At 42.9% G+C, this 23293-nt stretch overlaps 1 protein-coding gene across 1 annotated transcript in view; it reads right to left on the bottom strand.

Moving 5' to 3' along the window:
* GPR107 (G protein-coupled receptor 107) overlaps positions 1 to 21945 on the bottom strand; it is a 56722-nt gene extending 34777 nt beyond the window's left edge. The window contains exons 1-9 of the mRNA XM_055541398.1: positions 21621 to 21945; positions 10410 to 10532; positions 10044 to 10094; positions 9718 to 9797; positions 8414 to 8553; positions 6785 to 6822; positions 5215 to 5271; positions 2523 to 2633; positions 1863 to 1996 (exon numbers count right to left, since the gene is read on the bottom strand). Coding sequence (XP_055397373.1) covers positions 1863 to 1996; positions 2523 to 2633; positions 5215 to 5271; positions 6785 to 6822; positions 8414 to 8553; positions 9718 to 9797; positions 10044 to 10094; positions 10410 to 10532; positions 21621 to 21761 — 875 coding nt within the window. The 5' untranslated portion in view covers positions 21762 to 21945. The remainder of the gene's footprint in view (positions 1 to 1862; positions 1997 to 2522; positions 2634 to 5214; positions 5272 to 6784; positions 6823 to 8413; positions 8554 to 9717; positions 9798 to 10043; positions 10095 to 10409; positions 10533 to 21620) is intronic.
* Between the last annotated feature and the right edge of the window lie 1348 nt (positions 21946 to 23293).

Below are 23293 nucleotides of genomic sequence, written 5' to 3'. Positions count from 1 at the left end.
AGGCCAGCTGTGCCCGGGACGCCAACTGTGGCTCTCACCTCCCCTCTCGAGGCCTCAACAAGCCCAAGTCTCTCAGCTCCCTCCAACTCTAGGGGCTGCGAGTCTCTCAAAGAGCCCTGGAGGCACATCCATGATGTGACTCGAATCACCAACCCCCCGTGGCTCAAGACTCCTGGAAAAACATGGGGGGTGGGGGTGGGCAGAGGGCCAGAACAACACGTTTCTGGATCTACACTACACTTCAATAAGAAGTTTAAAATATGCTGCCCAAAGCAGGTCAGCCTCGTTTAACCACGGGTTTTAAACTGTCGTCACGGTTTTATATAAAAGTGAACCAGTGACTGTTGCCTCGCTAAATAAAGGGAATTTAAAATACCACTGAACATCTGGCTAAGCTATTTTGCATGTGCCTCATCTTTGCATAGCACTCTGATTTGCAAAGCCCTCTTGTACACATCATTTCAGGGGAAATCACATAAGAAATCTGAAGATCTAAGACTTTGAGAGGAAGGCAGATTATGGCAGATTATGACTGTTCCAGTTCTGCAGCTGAGGAAAAAGAGAATTACAGAGTGAAACCAGGTACACTTCAATCAGCAGCAACAACAGTCAGCATTTACATTTGAAAACCAGGTTTCCAACTCCTAGTTCTTACTTGTCTACTAAAGGTAAGAGCAAAACCTTTAAAAAAAAAAAAAACCACCCTCCACCATCTTTTATGGCCTGAATTTGCAGGATTCTTTTTTTCTTATTAATGGTTTCCCGATCTCTAGTCCAAACATGATTATGTAGAGTCCTTCACAAGCAAACAAGACGTTCTTTGCATCCAGTGGGTGTAAAAGATTTACAACAAACAGGAAACAGCAAACCGCACCCAGCAGAGCCCAGTATTCGAGCTGAGCCATGTCCACTAGAAGACAGGCAGGCTACCAGGGCTTAGAGGTCTCCATTTCTGGCCCACTGTTCCAGAGAAGGAGGCATCTGGTATTTGGGGTACTCATTTATTGTGTGAATTTAAATCTCTATTATGATACTGTATTTCCATACCTTCCTTTACACAGTTTATGGGCTTTATAACAAACACTATTCTTTAACTGAAAACTAGCATTTCGTTTCCACTTTGGGGGAGGGACACAGAATTAATCACTAGTTCCACTCATACGCTGCTGCTCCCCTCAAATACCAAGAAGAGGAAGTTAAAGCCTCAGGGGTTTCAGGAGAAAGGCCAAGAGTCAGGCAGGTAGGCCTTGAAGAGGTTTTCTCGAGCCTCTGGAGGGCAGTGTCTACCCCGGCTGGGCCTTCAGAGCTCGGCAGCAGCTCCAGGCTCCCACCAGGCCCTGGGCCACGGTCACGCCTCTTGTCTTAAGAACAAATAGCCCCTGAATGTGACCAATGCATTCACTCTGAGTCCTGAGCTGGGGTGTCCTTGCTATGGAAAGTGAAGTCGCTCAGTCGCTCAGTCATGTCCAACTCTTTGTGACCCCGTGGACTCTAGCCTACCATGCTCCTCCATCCATGGGATTTCCCAGGCAAGAGAACTGCAGTGGGTTGCCATTTCCTTCTCCAGACCTTGCTATGGAAACACTTTGCTTATATATTTTACTTCGATTGTATATTATTGAAATATTTGGATTTGCTTTTTAAACCAAGCAAAAGGAAGTAAACAAACATCATGGCATGCAAAAGCCTCCCACACTGTAAGGCTTCTGCAGAGTCCCCCTTGTTTCAGGGAAGATGCCCTTTGAAGAAAACGGGACTGCTAGTGACAAGGTCTCTTGGTTCAGAAGACAGCAACAGGTGAAATTAAACAAACACATCCCCAAACCCTGGGGGCTGAAGAGCTCAAGAAGGTGATAATTTACCGTCGTTTTCGAAGGATGTGAATCCAGATGGTCCCAGAGAGAAAGAAGAAGAAGGCCATGGAAATGTACAATTTGGGGAGAGGAATTTCTCCTGCTGAGAGGTAGCTGTCAGGATTCTTCTCTGTGATCTCGATCTGAAACCAACATGAGACTATTTTCACTTTTCAGGAACAGATCATCCCATATTCAGTAATTTGGAATCTCTGCCATTTCACAGAAGCTCAAGAAAGTGAGTACCGGAAGGTAACAACCATATTCTTTTCGGAAACAGAGTATCGATGACTTACAGACGCTGCGGCACTTTGTTTTCTGGCTGCACCCTGAGGTGTTGGGGTCTCAGTTCCCTGAACCAGGGATCGAACCTGCATCCCCGCCTTGTTAGTGCAGAGTCTTAACCACTGGACCACGTAGGAAGTCCGAACAACCACATTCTTAATGCACAGGCTGAAGTGTAAACACATCCTAATATAAATCCTTTATATTTCCTTTTGAAGAGTCCTCTGCTAAAGTATGCTGCCCACTGGCAGAAATGTTATTCTGGCCATGTTTTTCTCTAACTCTGCTTAAATGTTCTTAAAACTGCTCTTAGAAAGAAACAAGCATCTTGCAGTTCACACAGCTGACAACTTCTATGTGGAGCAGTTTTCACATGGTACTCACATCGAGGCTGAACGAAAACTTGTCATTAGACCAAGCGTCACTTCCAAGACACTTATGAAAATAAAGACTGTAGAGGCCTTCTTGGTCATCAGTGCTGATGTTAAAGAAAAACTGAAAATGAAGAAGAAAAAAGTTTAAGGATACCCAAATCCTCAGCTAAATTTTTAAATCTCAGAAAGAAATCATGAATACTACGAACAGAAGAAAACAGACTGTTTACTTAAGTTAATCAAACTCTCCTAGAGCAGAGTTCCAATACACGTTTTCTTATTCTATGATACCCTCCTAATATTTTAACGATTTTCAAGCTAACAGAAAAGTAGACTGGATTATACGGTCAATACCTATGTACCCACTACCTAGACTCTACACTTTACTACACTTCCTTTATCACCTATCTATCCATCAGTGATGGGTTTTTGCCGAAGTCTGCAGAGCTAACTTAAGATGCGGTTATCTAGCTTTCAAGCCCACACATTACTGTTTTGCCCTTTAGGTAAAAAATACTTCTAAGAAAGAAAGGAGGTTCTTCTGGTACTTGAAAAACTAAAGGACCAGTATTTCCTCATCAAAATGTACCTGTATGATTTTAGACAACAGTAACAGAGGCTACATCTACTATGTTTAGAGATTTTTCTTTGTTTTTCAATATATTTCATGTATTCAAGTGAAGCTTAATGTAAATCAAAAAATGTTATTTATACATATACACACATATATATAATCACAGAATGTGACTGCCTGATCAATTCTAGGGAATATTTTACTGTAAGTCTAAAATATTAATATACTGTTTAGGGCTACATATACAAGTGGTGAACAATGAAGAAAACAAGGAAATGGTTATGGTAACATCTTTCATGACAGGAGTCACTCAGAGAAGAACATGAGGGACACAGGCATGGTAAGCACTGGGCTAGCTCCTGTTCCAGGTGATGGCTATGAAGGTGATTACTGACCATCATATGTACTCAAGGTAAGTACGATACGCTCTTCTATAGGTACCGTACCTCAAAAGTTTAAAGAAGTGAAAAAAAGAGACATCTGTAAAGGGGACTAATACAAGTACCGACTTTCATAGCTTGCTGGGAGGATGAACTGAGACAAGGTAAGCTGTGAGTACTTAGCAGGATGTCTGACATTCGTTCATACATTCATCCATCTCAGTAATTACTGACAGGAAGACTACTAGGGCCAGGCCCAAGATGAGGAATTTCACACAGAGCAGCAAGAAAGCAGACAGAAATCCCTGCCTATAGTATAGTTACCTTCTAAAGAGAGAGAGACAATAAATATAACAAACAAATACAGTACGCTGTACGCTGGAAAGAAGTATTAAGGGAAAAGGTAGAGCCGGGGGGCAGGGAGGAGGGGCTGCATTTCAAACAGTGCAACTGGAGGAAGCTTTGCTGAAAAGGTGACATTTGAGCCAAGATGTGAAGGAGGAAGAAAGTAATAATGAAGACTCTGTGGACAAGCTTTTCTCCAGTGGGTACTGCCAGAGCAGAAGCCAAGGCTTTATCTTCTCTAGGAGCAGCAAGGTGGCCTGTGTGGCTGCAGAACAGTAATACACAGAGGGTGGGGAGGAAACAGGAACTGAGGTCAGAGTCGACAGCAGCCAGACCACGTGTGCTCAGAGACCAGCAGGAGGACTTGGGCTTCTACTGTGAGACAGAGGGGAAGCTGCTGAGGGTTCAGAGCAGATGAGCACCCCACAAACTCTCAAGTCAGCTGTTAATACCAATGGCTACTAAAGTTAAATAACATCAACACTGTTAGAGCAGCAAAAGAACCTATGGTGAGAACTCAGACCTGCAGATGCAGGGGCGGGGGCCTTTCAGAAGTGATACAAATACAGAGAATCTTGAGCACGGGTAAGGGCAGGGGTGCAGGCCATTGTCAGAAATGACAGAACCACACACTCAGGAGCTGTGCATTTCACTCGAAGTAAATGATGCCTCAGTTAATGAAAACTGATTAGAAAAAGAGGTAGTGATTCTTACAAGTTAATGATAAGAGACTATTTGTACAGTGCTTTACAAAGCACTTTTATTTTTAAAAAATGATATACCTAACCACCCTGTGAGATGGGTGTCATCATTTTCCTTTTCAGATGATTAAAGAGTGAGGTTCAGAGGTTAAGTGAGTTGTCCAAGGTCACCACCTAGCACGTGGGCTCTGAGATCCAATTCAGTGTCCTACCCCACATCCCACGCACAGGCTGTGATGCTGCCACGAGCACTCATGTGCAGTTAACGACGGTGACGGCTGAGCAGCTCACTCAGGCCTCTAAGTCTCAGTGAACTCGTCTCTGAAATGACAACATCATCCAAAAGATGACAATCATCCTTTCAGGTGTAGAATCCTGGGTTTCTGACACACTCTGAATGGGAGGCAGCGTGGGATTAGACAGGCAGAGTTGTGGGGACAGCCAGGGAGAACCGGGTTGGAACCTGGGCCTTGATGCTCACACTGGATATACAGTTATTCTCTCTCAGAGATACATGATTTGATAAGCGGCGGGTACCAATATCCACCTTGGAGGTTTGTTACGGAGAGAGTTACTATATTCAAATGACTGGCACACAGCATATGTAAGTTATTATTCCTAAACTGAAAGTTTCTTTAAAAATTCACCCTTTTACATGGCAGAGATAAATTCTACAAAGCTTGACTCAAAGAGATTACATACCTGGAATGAAACCGCCCCATCATTATTATGAACAGAAAAGGATTTCTCTCCTGTTGCCTAAAAAAGACATTAACAACCTATTTTAGATGAGACCATCCAAAAAAACATGCTAGTAAAAATAAAAATTTAAAAGCTCCAAAACATGTTTTTCTAAAATACTAGATTTGCTGGTCTTCAAAAGCTCACTGGAAAAGAAATTCACCATCTTTTCAATATGAATGAAATCCTGTTTTACAAAAAAAGGTAAACCTTTACCCATTTCCCTTTCTTAGTTACCTCTCCTGTCGCCCCAACAGCCCCCTGCTCCCCGCTGAGCACCTCTCTAGTCTTGCAGCTTTAGTAAGACCTCTCTAGTCTTGCAGCTTTAGTAAGACAACGAACGCCAACCCAGGCCACACCTCAACACAGCACCTGGCCTCCACGCCCAACGTCAAACGACCGACATACTGCCGCGGGCACAATGGACTAAAGCTAAGTAACAAAAAGAAGGAACTACTGAGACGTGCAACGACACAGAGGAACCTCAGAGAACTACACTAAATGAGAGAATCTAGGGACAGATCAGCGGCACCTAAGGACAGGAGGGGGACGGATACGTCGTGGTGGTGGTTTCACAGGTGCACGTTCAAGTCAAAACTCACTGAACCGCCACTTTAAATACACACAGTGTGTAGTGTATCAATTTTACTTCAATAAAGCTGTTAAAATAAAACCCTGCCATCTGGATGCTCCATCACTCAAATATTAAGATAACCCAAACTAAAACTTTCCCACGTGTCCTTCTGTTATTTCTGTTCCCCACCTCGCTGGGGGTAGGAAAGCAACCTACCTCTTCTCCCCGCTCCCCGCCGCCCTGGCCTCCCAGCCTGCTGCTCACTTCCTCCACATTCCGAAGCTTGGCTCTGGCTCAGATGCTCAACACCCGAAACCTGCACGGTTACGACGGCACTCCTCCTGGCCCCTCTCAGGTCCCCGGCCCCCTCACCACCGCCACCCTGCACGTTTCTTCTGAACAACGACTTTCCCTTAACACGTTCTGTATCACGTTCCATCCTGACCAAGGACACACGATGACTTCCTGTTTTCTGTGCATCGATATCTTCAATTTTTTGGCCCTCTATAATCTAAGATCCCTCTCTCTGGTCCCAAATATATGTTATGTTTTACTTTCAGCAGGCCAGTGCCCAGCACTCGTCAGTGCTCATGTCCACTTCCAGTCTTTGCTCATCATGGTCTTCAGCCCCTTTCTTCTCATCTTCTTCCCCAAACAATCCACCACACTTCAAGCCCCGGTGACATCTCCCTCCAGGCGACTCTCAGATACCCCACTTCCCTCTCCCTCACCATCTGAGCTTCTATCACATAAGGGCTGTGTAACTCCGCACTCAGTCTTACTCTGAAATTATTTCAGAGTGTCCAAGTTCTCTCCTCAAACAGAAGGCAAGCGTCTGCAGACTGAGCATGCAGATGTATGTGTGTGTGTGTATACGTATGTATAAGGACAGTCCTACATGCGTGTGAGCACACACACCTGGAAAAGCTGATAGCACAGGCTGGGGTTAGTTCTTACCTTTGAATCCACGGTACTTCTTTTAGACTTTCCACTTTCTAAAAGAAGAATCATTTAAAAGATATTATTGCATGATTCAGCTTGTAAGTATATTACGGTATCACTTTATGAGACTCTAGCTCATCTAACATCAAATAATTCAAACAAATAAACAAAATGGTGAGGCCACATGCCATCTTACAAACTTGTAACTCCTCAGAACACCCAACATTCTTGAGCTGTAGAAGCCGCAAATTGGACATGTTCTATTATGAACACAATTTAATAAATGGCAACACTCAGCATCAACGAAAGAAATCGTCTTTAAATAACCTAGTGCATGTAACTGCCAAAGATGCCATGTGGAATGACTTTCTTTTTTTCTAAGTAATGACACTTGAAACCAGATCACTGTTTAAAATATATACATATGAGATTTATTTACATATGTAGAAAAAACAGCAAATATTACTAGCATAAAGCATAATTTTTTCTCACGGCAAGGAGTATAAAGATTGCTAATGATTTCTTTCAATGAAAAAAGAGGGCCTCTGTGTCTTATTTTTACTTAAATCGTTCTTTCTCAGGAAGAAACTCTCAAACTATGTAGGAAGGGAGAGAGTTTCAGAATAAAAAGAAGGACGAAAATGTTCTGCCTAGGGAATGGTCACGTGAGCTCAAGGAACCTAGACAAGGAGAAGATGGTGCACATACATGGAGCCGCACCATCGCACACGTGGGACACTCTGCACGTCGTTTAGTGTGTGTTAGAACTTTGACAAACTGAGAAAATAATACATAAATAATACTGTAACTAATAATGTTATCTTTAAAGAACTCATATAAATTACTAGATAAACCTGATGGTCAATAAAAGAGGTGATAAATCTAAACTGGTAAATCAACATAGGGAGAAAAAGTACGATCTCAGTAATAAGAGTGACTTCAAAACCAAGGACACCCCTTTGCCTTTCACTTTAGGATTTAAAAAACAAACACAACCAAAAACCCACTGCTGGCTAGGACTTGGTGATGTGGGTGCTATGATTATATATTTCCCAAAAGGAGTATAAATTCACACAACTCATGTGGAAAGGAATGAAAATATGTATCAATGTTCCCAAAAGTATTCATATCCATTGAACCAGAAATTCCAGTTCCTGGAACTCAGCCTAAAAAAAAAACGTTCTACATATGAAAAAAAAAAAAAAATCTACAAATAAAGACGTCTGATGCAGCAATGCTTTATAATAGCATCGAAATGGAACTATGTCTCTTTAAGGGAAAATGCCAAGCAAACTATAGTATCCATTTAATGGGGCATCTGATAAGTATAAAAAAAATTTATGCTGAGTGAACAGGGATGCTTATAAAATTATAAGATGACTATGAATTTTTAAAATCAAATGTTCTAGACTTAGGAAACAAGTTTAGAAGGAAACAGAAATTACTGATTATTCTAACATGGAGAATAAGGAGAAATGACTATTCTTTCTCCATCTTTCCTGCATTTTTCTTTGTTATGCATTTTAATATCACCTCCAAAGTAAAATAATGCTAAATAAAATCATGTTTGTTTTTAAGTAGGAACAAAAATGGATCTAGGAAGCAAGGTAGTGAAGGAAAGGCTAGTGTCTACCTTACAGTTACCTTGTGCTTTCGGAGCCTGGCTGCCTGATGAGACAGGGTTAACACCAGGCTCCTGGCTCTGACCAACAACCTTCTCATCCTTGGTAAAGATGATCTTTGGTAACTGGGCACCAGCTTCTGGTGGAGATCTTATCTTCACTCTATATTCAAGTAAGACAGAAGAAAAAGAGACCAAAGTAAAGCTTATGGCGGGTAGGTGTTGTTTCCAGCTCTAAGCCCATCGTCTCACGCAGTCCATGATGGACTATGATGCAGATTCTATTATCTGCCTTTTACAGATGCTGAAATAGAAGCTAAAAGGTTAAAGAATTTGCCCAAGAGTAGTAAGCTAGTCAGCAGCTGGGGCAGCCTTACTCTAAAGTTTCAGTCTGTAGCAACCATTTGATCCTGAGGTATATATTTCCTCCCTAAGTATGTGTAATGTGTTCAACAAATTGATGATGATCAAGCTGAATGAACAGGGATGCTTATAAAATTATAAAATGACTATGGATTTTTAAAATCAAATGTTCTGGACTTAGGAAACAAGTTTAGAAGGAAATATAAATGACTGATTATTCTAACATGGAGAATTAGGAGAAATGACTATTCTTTCCCCATCTTTCCTATATTTCGTGCACAAGGGAAAAGGAACAAGAGGTTAAAAAAAAACCCAGTAAGATGTTAAAACGAGGCCTCGGGGAGCAGGTGAAGAGCAGTAAAAACGATTCACAGCCCATGTAAGATGCATTTCCTCCCTCTCCCTGCTGACCAGACCCCAATTTTGTGAGACCCATCCCACCTGAGGAGGGGGCCACAAGTTTTGATGCCGGAGTGGACACGTGCCCTCAGTTGGCACTATCACACACATCAAGGGGAGCACGTCCAGCACAGGATAGGCAGAAACCTCCCTCTTCCCCTTAGCTGGCGCGAACAACGCACTCACTTCACTGAACACGTGCCATGCTAGCGCACGCTACTCTGCCTCAGTGTAACACGTTCTCTTTGCCCGGAATGTGCTTCCCTTTCTTATTCCTCTGCAAAGTCTCCTCATGAGAAAGCTGGCTGCGCCAACACTTCTCTGAAGCCTTCCCTTCCTGCCCACGAACCACCGTCCCTCTGCCCTACTGCTCCTCCGGTTTGCTGCCAGCACTGGTATTGCTGCTGCCGCATCTAGAAGCTCCTCCAGGACTGCACCTCCACCTAATCTCCAGCACTCGGCCAAGTATTTGGCGTGTGGCAGATGATACACGTCTTAGCTTAACTACCAAACTCCCCCCAGCTTTACTCGAGGGTTGAACTGAAGGATTATTAGCATTACTTACTCACTTCTGGAGATGTCTAGGATTAAAAGGGTGACAGAGGCAGACTGTTTCTTTAAAATACAGTAATTCACATCTTCATCCTGAGAAAGGAAGACCCAATTATACATCATGTTATTCAGTCACACTAAACAAGAACAAAAAGTTTACATGAACAAAGCAAGTAAGTGGCCCAGCCCCTACTCAAAAACCACAACTGTGGCTGCTCAGAGACGCTTGGAAGTCGAAGCTGCCACCTCAAGAAACAGCACTGACGGGGGCAGGGTGTTCCCACCCAGGGCCTTGGGCTCAAGTGTAGGGAGCGTTCAGGTCACACACTTGATGCTCACCAGATAAGAAGAAAAGCCATCATTCTTTGTTCGGTCTAGGCTGAATCCAATCTAAGAGGTGAAAACGGTAGAAGTGAATTACCACTGATGCCCCAACGTCCATACCTTTCTTAGCCCAAGAGAAGAAAAGGTGATTATTTTGGCCTGGCCTTCCTCTCGGTTTTCTTAGCATGTATTTTGTAAGAAGGATCAGTTGTAACTGAAATTATTCAAGAATTGTAACTTCAGTGTTAAAAAATAAAACTACTGATGCCTGCTCACAAGTTTAATTTTCTACATATTCTAATATTTCATATTTAAAAATGGGGGACGCTCTTACCTAAGCAACAGAAAAGGGTTTACCCTTGCTCCTGGAAAGGCACTTACAGTTAAGTCCTTGTCTGTGGCTCCTTTAGGTTCATTCACTGAAAGGCTACTGACATTCACCTTCATGTACCCATTCTTGAAGAATCCAAAAGTGTTCAGATGAACCTTATGCCTCACGTCATCCTGAAAAGATGTGCAGTAGAAGAATTAGTAATCTGGAGAAGTTGATTAGTAAACCTATTCATTTGCTTGGAAAACTGTGATATCTAGTTCCTTGTCAGCTAATCAATGTCTCCATATATTCAGTAATATTGACCACTGTGGGACCTGATCTTGCTCCAAAAGCTGAAGAAGACTCATCAGAAATTCATACGACAGCAACAGTTTTGCAGAGGGAAACACACAATAGATTCGATTCAGTCCAGTGCATTTGGAAGGGTCTCGGGGGCAGACTCGATGGCCTGCTGGAACATGAATTCCAGGGAAGGAAGAACAACGTTTTAGTCATCCTCCTATCCTTCCTTCAAGTACAAGGCCTGGCATCCAGCAGGCACTCAAAACAGGGAGGGGGGTGGGGAGGGGGAAGTAACCAAAGCTGCTCCAAGAATACACTTGGCTCCTCCCTCCGAAGGACAACAAGAGACACCTGCCCATCACTTCAAACTGTCTTAGAGTTGTGACTCCAATCTCAGCTCAGTCCACAAATTGTAAGGCCAACAGAACAATGGGATCAGTGGATACTCCCAAAGCTGAGGTTCCACAAAGGCACTTCACGTTGTGTAAAGTCATGAGTTTCATAATGGGAATTATCTGCCCAAATGTTCAGTTATCACATAGATCCTAAATACAAAACACTAGGCTAAGCATTTTTCTAAAACTTGGATTTGGTTCTTCCCCAAATCCACATCATTATTTTTGCTAGTGTTTGTTTTTCGTTTGTATTTTAAAATTCTATTCATTGTTTCTTTCACTTTGTTGTTCAGTCGCTCAGTCACATCTGACTCTTTGCAACCCCAAGGACTGCAGCACACCAGGCTTCCCTGTCCTTCGCCATCTACCAGAGTTGCCTCAAACTCATGCCCATTGAGTTGATGATGCCATCCAACCATCTCATCTTCCATCATCCCCTTCTCCTCCTGCCCTCAACCTTTCCCAGCATCAGGGTCTTTGCAAATGAGTTGGCTCTTTGCATCAAGTTGCCAAAGTACCGGAGCTTCAGCATCAAGCCTTCCAATGAATATATGAATATTCAGGACTGATTTTCTTTAGGCTTGTCAACTGGTTTGATCTTGCTGTCCAAGGGACCACTCTTCAAAAGCATCAGTTCTTCGGTGCTCTGCCTTCCTCATGATCTAACTCCCACATCCATACACAACTACAGGAAAAACCACAGCTTTGACTGTACAGACCTTTGTTGGCAAAGCTATGTCTCTGCTTTTTAATACACTATCTAGGTTTGTCATAGCTTTTCTTCCAAGGAGCAAATGTCTTTTAATTTCATGGTGGCAGTCACCGTCCACAGTGATTTTGGAGCCCAAGAATATAAAATCTGTCACTGTTTCCACTTTTCCTCATCTGCTTGCCATGAAGTGATGTGACCAGAAGCCATAATCTGAGTTTATTGAATGTTGAGTTTTAAGCCAGCTTTTTCACTCTCCTCTTTCACCCTCATCAAGAGGCTCTTTAGTTCCTCTTTGCTTTCTGCCATTAGAGTGGTATAATCTGCATATCTGAGGTTGTAGATATTTCTCCCAGCAATCTTGATTCCAGCTTGAGAGGCATTCAGTCCAGCATTTCGCATGATATACTCTGTATAGAGATTAAATAAGCAGAGTGACAATATACAGCCTTGACATACTCCTTTCCCAATTCTGAACCAGTCAGTTGTTCCATGTAAGGTTCTGTTGCTTCTCGTCCTGCCTACAAGTTTCTCAGGACATAGGTAAGGTGGTCTGGTGTTCCTATCTCTGGAAGAGTTTTCCAGTTTACTGTGATCCACACAAAGGCTTTAGTGTAGTCAATGAAGCAGATTTCTTTTGGAATTCCCTTGCTTTCTCTATAATCCAAAGAACACTGGCAATTTGATCTCTGGTTCCTCTGCCTTTTCTAAATCCAACCTGAACATCTGGAATTTCTCAGTTTATGAACTGCCAAAGCCTAGCTTGAAGGATTTTGAGCATTACCTTGCTAACATGGGAAACAAATTAGTACATGGTCTTTGTTAGGAATCTGTATTTTCTAAATTCCTAACAAAGACCATGTACTAACTTATAATCACTAAAAAATAGTTATTTACAACAATTATTATTTGCCAGCAATATATTAATTGCAGGACCCTCATCTAACCTTGAAGAAGGAAATGGCAACCCACTCCAGTGTTCTTGCCTGGAGAATCCCAGGGATGGGGGAACCTGGTGGCTGCTGTCTATGGGGTCGCACAGAGTCGGACACAACTGAAGTGACTTAGCATCTAACCTAATTTCCAACACTCCCTTTTAAGCGATCATGTTACCATATCAAATACGATATATATAAGGAAGGCACTGTGTAAACTGTATTTCACTATACAAATAGAAGACACAAAATTTCAGATTAATAGGAACCAAGAAAGTCAAACACACTAATCACTCATTCAACTTTGATTTAATTCAAATGTAAATAAACTAGCATTTACAAAATGCCACTAATGACTAAGTGATAAAAGACTCACTCTCAAAAAAAAAAGTCTCCCAACAGCCTCCTTACAGTCCAGGAATAAGGAAACCTCTTCTTCCACCACAGGGAAGCCAGAAATCTCCCCAAGGACAGACAATCAATGGTCAGCGAGACAAGAGAGCCCTTTCCCCCAGGAGGCTCAAAATCCCCTTCGCTCTAGAAAAATAAAAGGAATAACAACAAATATCCATCTACCCACTGCTCACAACTACGACGTGTCTACATCGAAGCTGCTTTAGAGCCATCAGAACAGAGAGAGGGCAAGGAGCAGGAAGAGGAAGAGAATAAATCCTATTCCCCTCGACCATCCCTTCCCAAGTTCATATCCATAACCATAAACATCAATACAGTATCATGATGTTTTTAAAAGTTTGATAAACTGTGTTACAACGTATGTGTACATCTGGCAACCTGCATTTTTCAGACAGCATTGCCTTCTTTGAGGCCCTATCTGTGTTGACACATTGAATATGCTCTGGTTCCTCATCTTACCTGCTTGTGTTCTATCGCATGTACATCTATTTGCCCAAAGCATCACCTGGGCATTCAGGTAAATCCCAATCATTCCTGGGATTCAGGTCATTTCCAACCATTTGCTGTGACAACACAGTTACGAGAATTCCTTGTACATCTCTTTTTTTTTTCTTTAAACTGTGCTATTTTCAAGACGTATTTATTTCTCTTATGCTTTGGCTGTGCTGGGTCCTCACTGCTGCACACAGGCTTTCTCTAGTTGCGGTGCACAGGCTCCTGCCTGCAGTGGCTTCTCTTGCTGCGGAGCATGGGTTCTAGGGCATGCAGGCTTCAGCAGCTGCAGCAAGTGGGCTCAGCAGTTGTGGTTCTCGCGCTCTAGAATGCACTCAGTAGCTGTGATGCACAGGCTCAGCTGCTCCGTGGCATGTGGGACTTTCCCCGTTCGGGGATCCAACTGGTGTCCCTTGTATTGCAAGGTGGATTCTCAACCAATGGACCACCAGGGAAGCCCCCCTTGCACATACGTTATGTATTATCTGGGTGGGGATTAAGGGTATATACATCTAGATGGAAAATCCTAGGACACAGGGTGTGCACATTTTCAATTTTAGTAGAAACTGACAAATGAATTCCCAAAGTAGTTTCCTTACATCCTTACTGAACCTTGATGTCATTAGACATTTCATTTTTCCCAGTTTGGGGGAAAATCAATATTGATGATTCAGTTTGCATTTCCTGGTACTTCATGAGTTTGAGCACCTCATCTAGGTTTATTAGCCATTTGAGTTTTTATTTTGTAAAATGCTTTTTTAAAAACATATCATAAAAAAAAAATTAAAAAATAAAATTGTTTCTCCCCCTGCCGCCCAAAAAAAAACCATATCATATGTCAGACTTCCCCAGCAGTCCAGTGGTTAAGACTTTGCACTTCCAATGCAGGTTCCAACCCTGGTTGGAAAAGTAAGATCCCACATGCCAGGCAGTGTGGCCTAAAAAGTAAAAATTTAGAAAACTGAATAAATAAACATCATATGTCCATTTTCCTTTTGGATTTTTTTCCTTAAGTTCTTTATATATTCTGGGTACTAATTTTGACTTTGCTGCTGCAAGTATCTTTTCCTGGTCTTTTTTTTAAACTGTGGTATCTTTTGTTATACAAGTCTTTTTATATTTTGTAAGAGAAAATCTATTGATCCTTATTCCTGACAGTTTTCGTCTTCAAAAAAATCTATCAGGGGTGTGGGGGAGGGAGGTACCGAAAGCTTGGAATTAATAGATGCAAACTATTACATACCACAGGATGGATAAACAACAAGCGCCTACTGTATAACCCAGGGAACTGTAGTCAATACCCTGCGATAAACCACAGTGATAAAGAATACGGAGAAGAAAATATGTATGCATAACTGAGTCACTCTGCTGTTCACAGAAGTTAACACAACACTGCAAATCAACTGTATTTCAATAAAATATTTAAAAATTCAATGTTTATTCCTGATAACAATTTTAAATGTCTTTTAAAAAACGTCCTTCTCTACCCCAAAGTGTAAAATATTTGTGATAGTGAAAGTCGGTCAGTTGTGTCCAACTCTTTGCGACCCATGTATAGTCCATGGAATTCTCCAGGCCAGAATACTGGAGTGGGTAGCTTTTACCTTCTCCAGGGGATCTTCCCAACCCAGGGATCAAACCCAGGTCTCCCACATTGCAGATGAATTCTTTACCAGCTGAGCCACAAGGGAAGCCCAAGAATACTGGAGTGGCTGGCCTATCCCTTCTCCAGAGGATCTTCCTAATCCAGGAATTGAACTGGGGTCTCCTGCATTGCAGGTGGATTCTTTACCAACTGAGCTATCAAGGAAGCCCCAAAATATTCATGATATGTTATTCTAGAAGTTTGAGAGTTCTGTTTTCACATTTAGTCTTTAATTCACCTGGAATATATTTTGTTTGTGGGATAGCATCTCTTCCCCCACCCCTACTCCCATGGAGACCAGCGAGGTGTCCTGAGGCCACTCCAGAGCGACCTGTCCTAACTTTCACTGCCCTACGGTGCCCCCTCTGCTGCACATCAAGTTTGCACTAGGATGAGTCTCTCATCCGCGCTTCCCATTCTGCCCCATCGATCTGCCTGATCCCCACTACAGAGTCATGTGGCATTATGGTTCAAAACTGAGCAGGATAAGACCTTGCTCCTGCTCCTGTTTTGATGTGTGCTGGGTATTATAAGACTTTTAGTGACTCGGAGAGACAATCAAGGGGGCTTCTGGGGTATTAGTAAAGTCCTTCTTCTTGACCTGGGTGCTGGTTACCTGGGTACATTCAGACATTAAAAAAATTCACGAAACTGCACACATATGAACTAAGAAATTAAAGAAAGGCAGGGCAATGACAGCAGAGAGGAGACTGGCAGTCGAAGGACTGAGAGTTCCCCCTCAGGGGCACGGGGTGCCACCAATGGGCTTAAAAGGGGAGTGTCATGACTGGCTTTGGCTTTTAGGAAGATAAGGCTACAAAACAAAATAGGAACTAAGACAATGCTAGGAAAACAGGTATGAGGAGACCTCCCCGGTCCAAGGTTGGCCTAGACCTATTAGCCACAGTGGCAATGACAGCAGTGAATGGACTGGAGAGCTTTGTATCTAGAACACAAATCTATGAAACCTGGTGATGAGAAGATAAGAATAAAAGATTTCTGACTTAAGAAAATGAGCAGCTGGTGGTCCCAGTTACTAAGAAAAGAAAACTGGAGAAAGAGTACGTACAGATTGGCGGTGAAGGGTGAGGATGTTTCTAACATACAGAGATGATTATGAGCCACTTAAGTGGAAATGGGGGTTAGGAAACTGGATACACTAGTCCAGAGCTCAGAAGAAAAGGCAGATCTGGAGACAAAACTGAAAAAAAAAAAAATTCCCATAACCCTTATAGACAGCTACTATATTTTTCTCCTTTTCCCCGTTATTTTAGAAAGTTGTTTTAAACTTTTCACTAAATATTGGAATATAAGAAATGGTTTATGTTCCTCAATAACTTCACATTTTAGACTGCTTTCAGATACAAAGCAAGTGGGGTAATGATACGTCAATTTAGTTTTTCTCACAAACTGAATTTTAGAAAACAGAGTAACATTTAACTGAGCTAGCTTATGGTCACCTACCTGGCCACTTCTTTCTTTTAAACAGCTCCTCAACTGGCGGTCCACTGACTATGCTGGCCCACAAATGTGCTACATGTGGCCAACACAGTGCTTTGTTTTTGTTTTTAAATTTGAGTTTGAGCTAGCTAGTTTCACTTGAAAGCCTGGATTTCTAGTTTTTCTTAAACACACATAATCCAGCAAATCTAGGCCACACAGGACGGAAGCATAGATGAACATACTAAACTACACCACGAGGAAATAATCAGCAAAATCCAGGACAGGGGAGCTGGAAGGAGTGAGCCCCCCCCCCCCTCCCCAGATCAACACAGACAAAGAGGTATATTAACCAATCATAATGTGAGGACACTATTTAGATTCTGATTTTTAAAAAGTTTAAATCCATTTATGACCAATGGAAATCTGAACCTGATTTGGTATTTCATGATATTAAACTTTATCTTTCTTTCTGTTAAAACGACATTGTTGTCGTTGTTGTTCAGTCACTCAGTCATGTCTAATTCTTTGCGATCCCATGGACTGCAGCACACCAGGCTTCCCTGTCCTTCACCATCTCCCAGAGCTTGCTCAAACTCGTGTCCATTGAGTCGGTGATGCCATTCAACCATCTCATCCTTTGTCATCCCCTTCTCCTCCTGCCTTCAGTCTTTCCTAGTATCAGCATCTTCTCCAATAAGTCAGTTCTTCTCATCAAGTGGCCAAAGTGGAGCTTCAGCCTCAGCATGAGTCCCTCCAATGAATATTCAGGATTGATTTCCTTCGGATTGACTGGTTTGATCTCCTTGCAGTCTAAGGGACTCTCAAGAGTCTTCTCCAACACCATTCAAAAGCATCAATTCTTCGGTGCTCAGCCTTCTTTATGGTCCAACTCTCACATCCATACATGACTACTAGAAAAACCACAGCTTTGACTAGATGGACCTTTGTTGGCAAAGTAATGTCTCTGCTTTTTAATATGCTGTCTAGGTTGGTCATACCTTTTCTTCCAAGGAGCAAGTGTCTTTTAATTTCATGCCTGCAGTCACCATTTGCAGTGATTTTGGAGCCCAAGAAAAAATCTGTCACTGTTTCCATTTTTTTTCACAACTATTTGCCATGAAGTGATGGGACCAAGTGCCATGATCTTAGTTTTTGAATGTTGAGTTTTAAGCCAGCTTTTTCACGCTCCTTTTTCACCTTCATCAAGAGGCTCTTTAGTTCCTCTTCGCTTTCAGCCATAAGGGTGTCATCTGATACTGCAGTTACGTTTTTAAGAGTCCTTATTTCTTATAGGTACATACTGAAATATATACTAAAACATTTATGGATTTTAAGGATCAAACAATATGATGACTGATTCACTGGAAAATAATATGAGAAGGACAAATGTTGGCATAATATGTTGAAAGCAGAACCCTCACAAATTGCTGGTAGGACTGCAAAATGGTACAGCTGCTTTAGAAAGTACTTTGGCAGTTTCTTAAAAAGTTAAATACAGATCTACCATGAAAAAAAAAAGTGAAAGTGTTAGTCACTCAGTCGTATCTGACTCTTTTGTGACCCCACGGATTGTAGCACGCCAGGCTCCTCTGTCCATGGGATTTTCCAGGCAAGAATGCTGGAGCGGGTAGCCATTCCCTTCTCCAGGGGATCTTCCCAACCCAAGGATTGAACTCCAATCTCCTGCATTGCAGGCAGATTCTTTACTTTCTGAGCCACCAGGGAAGCCCAAAGAATACTGGAACAGGTTGCCATTTCTTACCCCAGGGGATCTTCCCAACCCAGGGATCGAATCCACATCTCTTGTGTCTCCTGCACTGGCAGGTGGATTCTTTACCATCTGAGCCACCCGGAAAGCTATCTACCATATGACTCAACAATTCTACTCCACTCCTAGCTATCAACCCCCAAAAGGAAAACATGTTTCCCAAAGACTTGCATGTAAATGTTTGCAGCAATATTACTCACAACAGCCAAAAATGGAAACCCAAACGTTCATATGTCTTAGTAAATGGCTGAGCATAGGTGATATATTCATACAATGAAAAAATATTTGGCCATTAAAAGGAATGAATTACTAATACACAGTACAACATGGATGAACCTCAATAACATAAGTAAAAGAAGCCAGACAAAAAGGACCATATACTGTGTGATTCCATTTATTTGAAACACTCAGAAAGGGCAAATCTATAGAGACAGAAAGTAGATTAGTGGTTGTCTGGGGCTGGAGGTCAGACTAGGAATTAACTGTAAACCAACAAAAGAGATCTTACATGGGTGATGGAAATGTTCTATGGCTGGATTGTGGTGATAGCTGCATAACTCAGTAAATTTACCAACAATCATACTGTACATTTACAATGTATGGATTTTAATGTATACAAACTATGCCTCAAGAGTTTCCAAAAATCTAAAAAACAAAAGACAAGGAATTTGAGAAGACTAGAAGAATAATGGGAAATGTAACATGGAATGAGGAAACAGAATAAAGAATGAAAAGGGGACGTCTCTGGTGACCTGGCTGTTGAAACTCTGCCTTGCAGTGCAGTTCGATCATGGTTGGGGAACTGAGACCCCACTTGCTTCAACTAAGACCAGAGGCAGCCACATAAGTAAACACATTAAACAGAAAAAAAGATTTGTTTTCTAGTTAAAAAATAAAGAATGCACCTGAGAAGGGATGCGTGTGGGGATAGAGCAGAATTAGCCACTGGTTAATGGTTACAGCTACATGGGAATTCATTATACTATTCTTTCTATTCTGGTGTATGGCTGAAATTCTCTCTCTCAATCTCAAGCAAAATAAGACAATCTAACGTTGCTGCTCTGACAGGCTCCCTTCAGGTGACTTCACTTTCTTGGGCAAAATGTCAGACTGTTTAAGAGGACAGAAACAAGTACAATACTGATTACAGAACAGGCATCTAGTATTTGAGAAAACAAAGATGAAAAACATTAAGCAATGGAGCTTACTCCTTGGAAGGAAAGTTATGACCAACCTAGATAGCATATTCAAAAGCAGAGACATTACTTTGCCAACAAAGGTCCGTCTAGTCAAGGCTATGGTTTTTCCTGTGGTCATGTATGGATGTGAGAGTTGGACTGTGAAGAAAGCTGAGTGCCGAAGAATTGATGGTTTTGAACTGTGGTGTTGGAGAAGACTCTTGAGAGTCCCTTGGACTGCAAGGAGATCCCACCAGTCCATTCTGAAGGAGATCAGCCCCAGGTGTTCTTTGGAAGGAATGATGCTAAAGCTGAAACTCCAGTACTTTGGCCACCTCATGCGAAGAGTTGACTCATTGGAAAAGACTCTGATGCTGGGAGGGATTGGGGGCAGGAGGAAAAGGGGACGACAGAGGATGAGATGGCTGGATGGCATCACTGACTTGATGGATGTGAGTTTGAGTAAACTCCGGGAGTTGGTGACGGACAGAGAGGCCTGGGGTGCTGCAATTCATGGGGTTGCAAAGAGTCGGACACGACTGAGCAACTGAACTGAACTGAACTAAACTGAAGCAATGTAGCACAATATGGAGAAATCAATCACCAGAATTACACCAACTCAGGTTGCTTCTCCCATTGAGGGTAGTATACTTTTCCTTCTATATTGTTAATATTTACCTAATGATGCTGGCCATCTGACATTTTAATTCTAGACATGCCTAAAGCCAAGAGACATGGTTCAGTGCGTTCAAGGTCAGTATTAGTTTTGTTCTCTAATTTATAAGCTACAAAAACTCAGTTACATGATTTCACCTAAGACTCAAGACCCTAAATTATAAAGTGAAAGAATTTTAGGAGTTCATCACTTGGAGTCACAGGCCTGGGGACTAAGACCTATGGATAAGCTTTGGCAGGATTACAAAGCCCTATAAATTCCAAGAAGTTTTGCCTACATTTCTACCTGCATTTTCTGGGAAGAGATTCAATATCTTTCAGCATATTCTCAAAAGGAGCCAAGACTCACTTCTCTCCCTGCAGTTGACAACCATTTTAATCAGGATATTTATTGTTTACAAATAACAGTATGGGTCTAGTCAGGTTTTTTTAATCCAGATTCTGTATTCTTTAAACTACAGTCACAAAATACATTGCTTTGTTAATGTACTGGGTTTTAATAAGATAAACTTTCTCACTGCTGAAACCTCATTCTGCTAAGAATACCTTACAGAATGAAAATTATGTACAAGGTTTGGGGTCACAACGATTTATTTTTCCTGGTCTCATATATTAACCAGCTAAATCGCCTGGAGGCATGTTTTGAATTAAAAAGCAGGATACAAAGGGTTCATTCTAGGCCTATCGTAAATTTCTTCCCTAGACAGACAATGACAGAAGCGAGGGATAAAAAGGGCCTCTAATCAAAAACATATTTTCATTGCTGGGCTTAAATTTCCGGTAACGGATTTCAAGCGAGATTTGAAATTCCTCCTGGAGATGCTCCCTTTGCTCAGGCCAGAGACCGCCACGCCCACCAGGGAAACTGAGGCAAAGGTTCCGCGCACCTTCCAAACCGTCAGGCACCAGGGGGATGGACCAAAGGAGACGGCGGACGAGCGAAGTCGGGGATAGAAGTTGGAGATGAAAGGGAGGAGGAAGATCAAGTTGCTCTAGGCAACGAAGTCAGGGAAGCCAACAGGACTGCAAGCACAGCCCCCTGAGAGTCCTTCGGGGTTACGCCGCAGTTCAGCCCCTTTCCCTCTCTTAGTTGGAATCTTCTACCCTTTCCAGACCGACCGAGGACTCCCGCCATTCCCACAGTTCCCAACAGACCCCTATGAGAGAGAGGCCGCGACTGGGAATAGAGGCGGGAATCCAATCGCTCATAGACAACCCCCCGATCCCCACTTCCCCTGGGCCAAAAGTTGCCCCTCGGCATCAGGGAGCGGCCTCGGCCTCTGTCCCCCGCCCTGGTCTTGCAAGGCCCTGGTCGCCCTTACCTTGAGCGCCAGGTGGTGGACGCGGCCCAGGCCGGGCTCGGCCAGCAGCTGCAGCAGCCCCAACAGCGGGAACAACCGGAGGCCGGAGGCTAGCCGAGGACTGCGGGAGCCCGAGAGGCCGACGGGCGCCGGGGCGGCCATATTTGTTCCAGCATCACCAGCTGCTTCCTCTCCCGCCCACTTCCGGGGTTAAAGGGCGGCGGCTGCCGGAAGCTCCTGAAAGCGGGCTCTCCGCTGCCAGCGACGGGGGGATTGTAGCCTTTTTCCTGGAGTTTGCGGTCCCGGGAGCGGGGCGGGTACACTTCAGGGTCGTTCAGTTGGCCTCTGCTGTGAGGACTTTTCGGTTTAGCCAGAAGAGGTGCGCCCGCAGTGGGTAGCCGTGGCGGTTGCCATGGTAACAGTCGCTGGGCTGGACAAACCCCAGCGTTGCCTCCGCCCCGCGGAGCTTGGAAAGCGACCTTGGGCCTGCGCGACCGTGGGCCCACCGAAGGACCTGGGGTTCCTAGGCGGGGAATGCCTCCTGGGTGCCTGGCGGTTGATGGGACCGATTGCCCCGAGCAGCCTTCACTCGATAGAAAAACCAAGTTCGTGGCTTGTCATCAGTCCTTGGGTGGTTTTGTTTTTGTGTTTTGAGGCACTTAACGCAAATTTTTGATGAGGTGGTTTTAGTAATTTATTGCGCCTTTATGAGGTACTTCTTCCCCAGTGGCTCAGCGGTAAAGAAGCCACCTGCGGTGCAGGAGACACAGAGACTCTGGTTCCATCCCTGGGTTGGGAAGATCCCCTGGAGGAGGAAATGGCAACTCACTCCAGTATTCTTGTCTGGGAAATCCTATGGACAGAAAGGAGCCTGTCCATGGGGTCGCAAAAGAATCGGACATAGCTGAGCGACTAAACAAGGACAACGTATCAGGCACTTCGTTAAGCCTTTTGGGTGCATTTTTGCATGTAATCCTTGGAACAGTCTGATGAGATAGGAGGTAGGTGTAAGTATTAACCTCCCCCCCTCCCCCCACACACACTTGACTGGTAAGCAAACTGAAGTTGAGAGATTGTCATTTGTTCCAGGTTGAAGTGGGAATCACGTGGAAAATGCTAAATACCGTTATATCGCTTCATGCTATTTCATCCAACCACTAGAGTATGAATCTCTTAATCCTGTGTGGAAACTTGCCTTGCTTCTAATCTTTCGAATTTGGAGAGAGACCTTTAATGAAAGAATTCAGTAGTTTGTTCCCTCCAAATCGCTATTTTTATCATGGAGTTATAAAAAAAGATAATGCTTATTAAAATTACCAATAGACTAGCTAGGTTTATTTAGTTTTTAGGTGTTTTTTTGTTTTGCTTTTTTTTGGCTTGCCACACAATGCATGCTCTTTGTGGGCAATCATTTAAACAAAAGAGAAGAAAATAAAAACCACAAGGAATCCCCCAATACTGCATGACTATCAGTGTTGTATGACAGAATCAGATTCCTAATCTTTTTAACTGGAACTAGGAACTGAAGTTAATATGATATATCTAAATGAAAATAAAGTGAATAAAGTGCTGCACTCAGGTTAACAAAAATCAGGAGGGGAAGTACAGAGTAGAGGAGTGAGAGTCCCAGATCTTTTAGCTGTGCAGTCTCAGTCAAAGTCATGAATCTATGAATTCTTGAAAGTGAAAGTGGT

Source organism: Bubalus kerabau, chromosome 11 (genome assembly GCF_029407905.1).
Source record: "Bubalus kerabau isolate K-KA32 ecotype Philippines breed swamp buffalo chromosome 11, PCC_UOA_SB_1v2, whole genome shotgun sequence".
NCBI lineage: Eukaryota > Metazoa > Chordata > Mammalia > Artiodactyla > Bovidae > Bubalus > Bubalus kerabau.
Note: the sequence above shows the minus strand (reverse complement) of the source record. Positions and strands in the feature narration are given on the sequence as shown.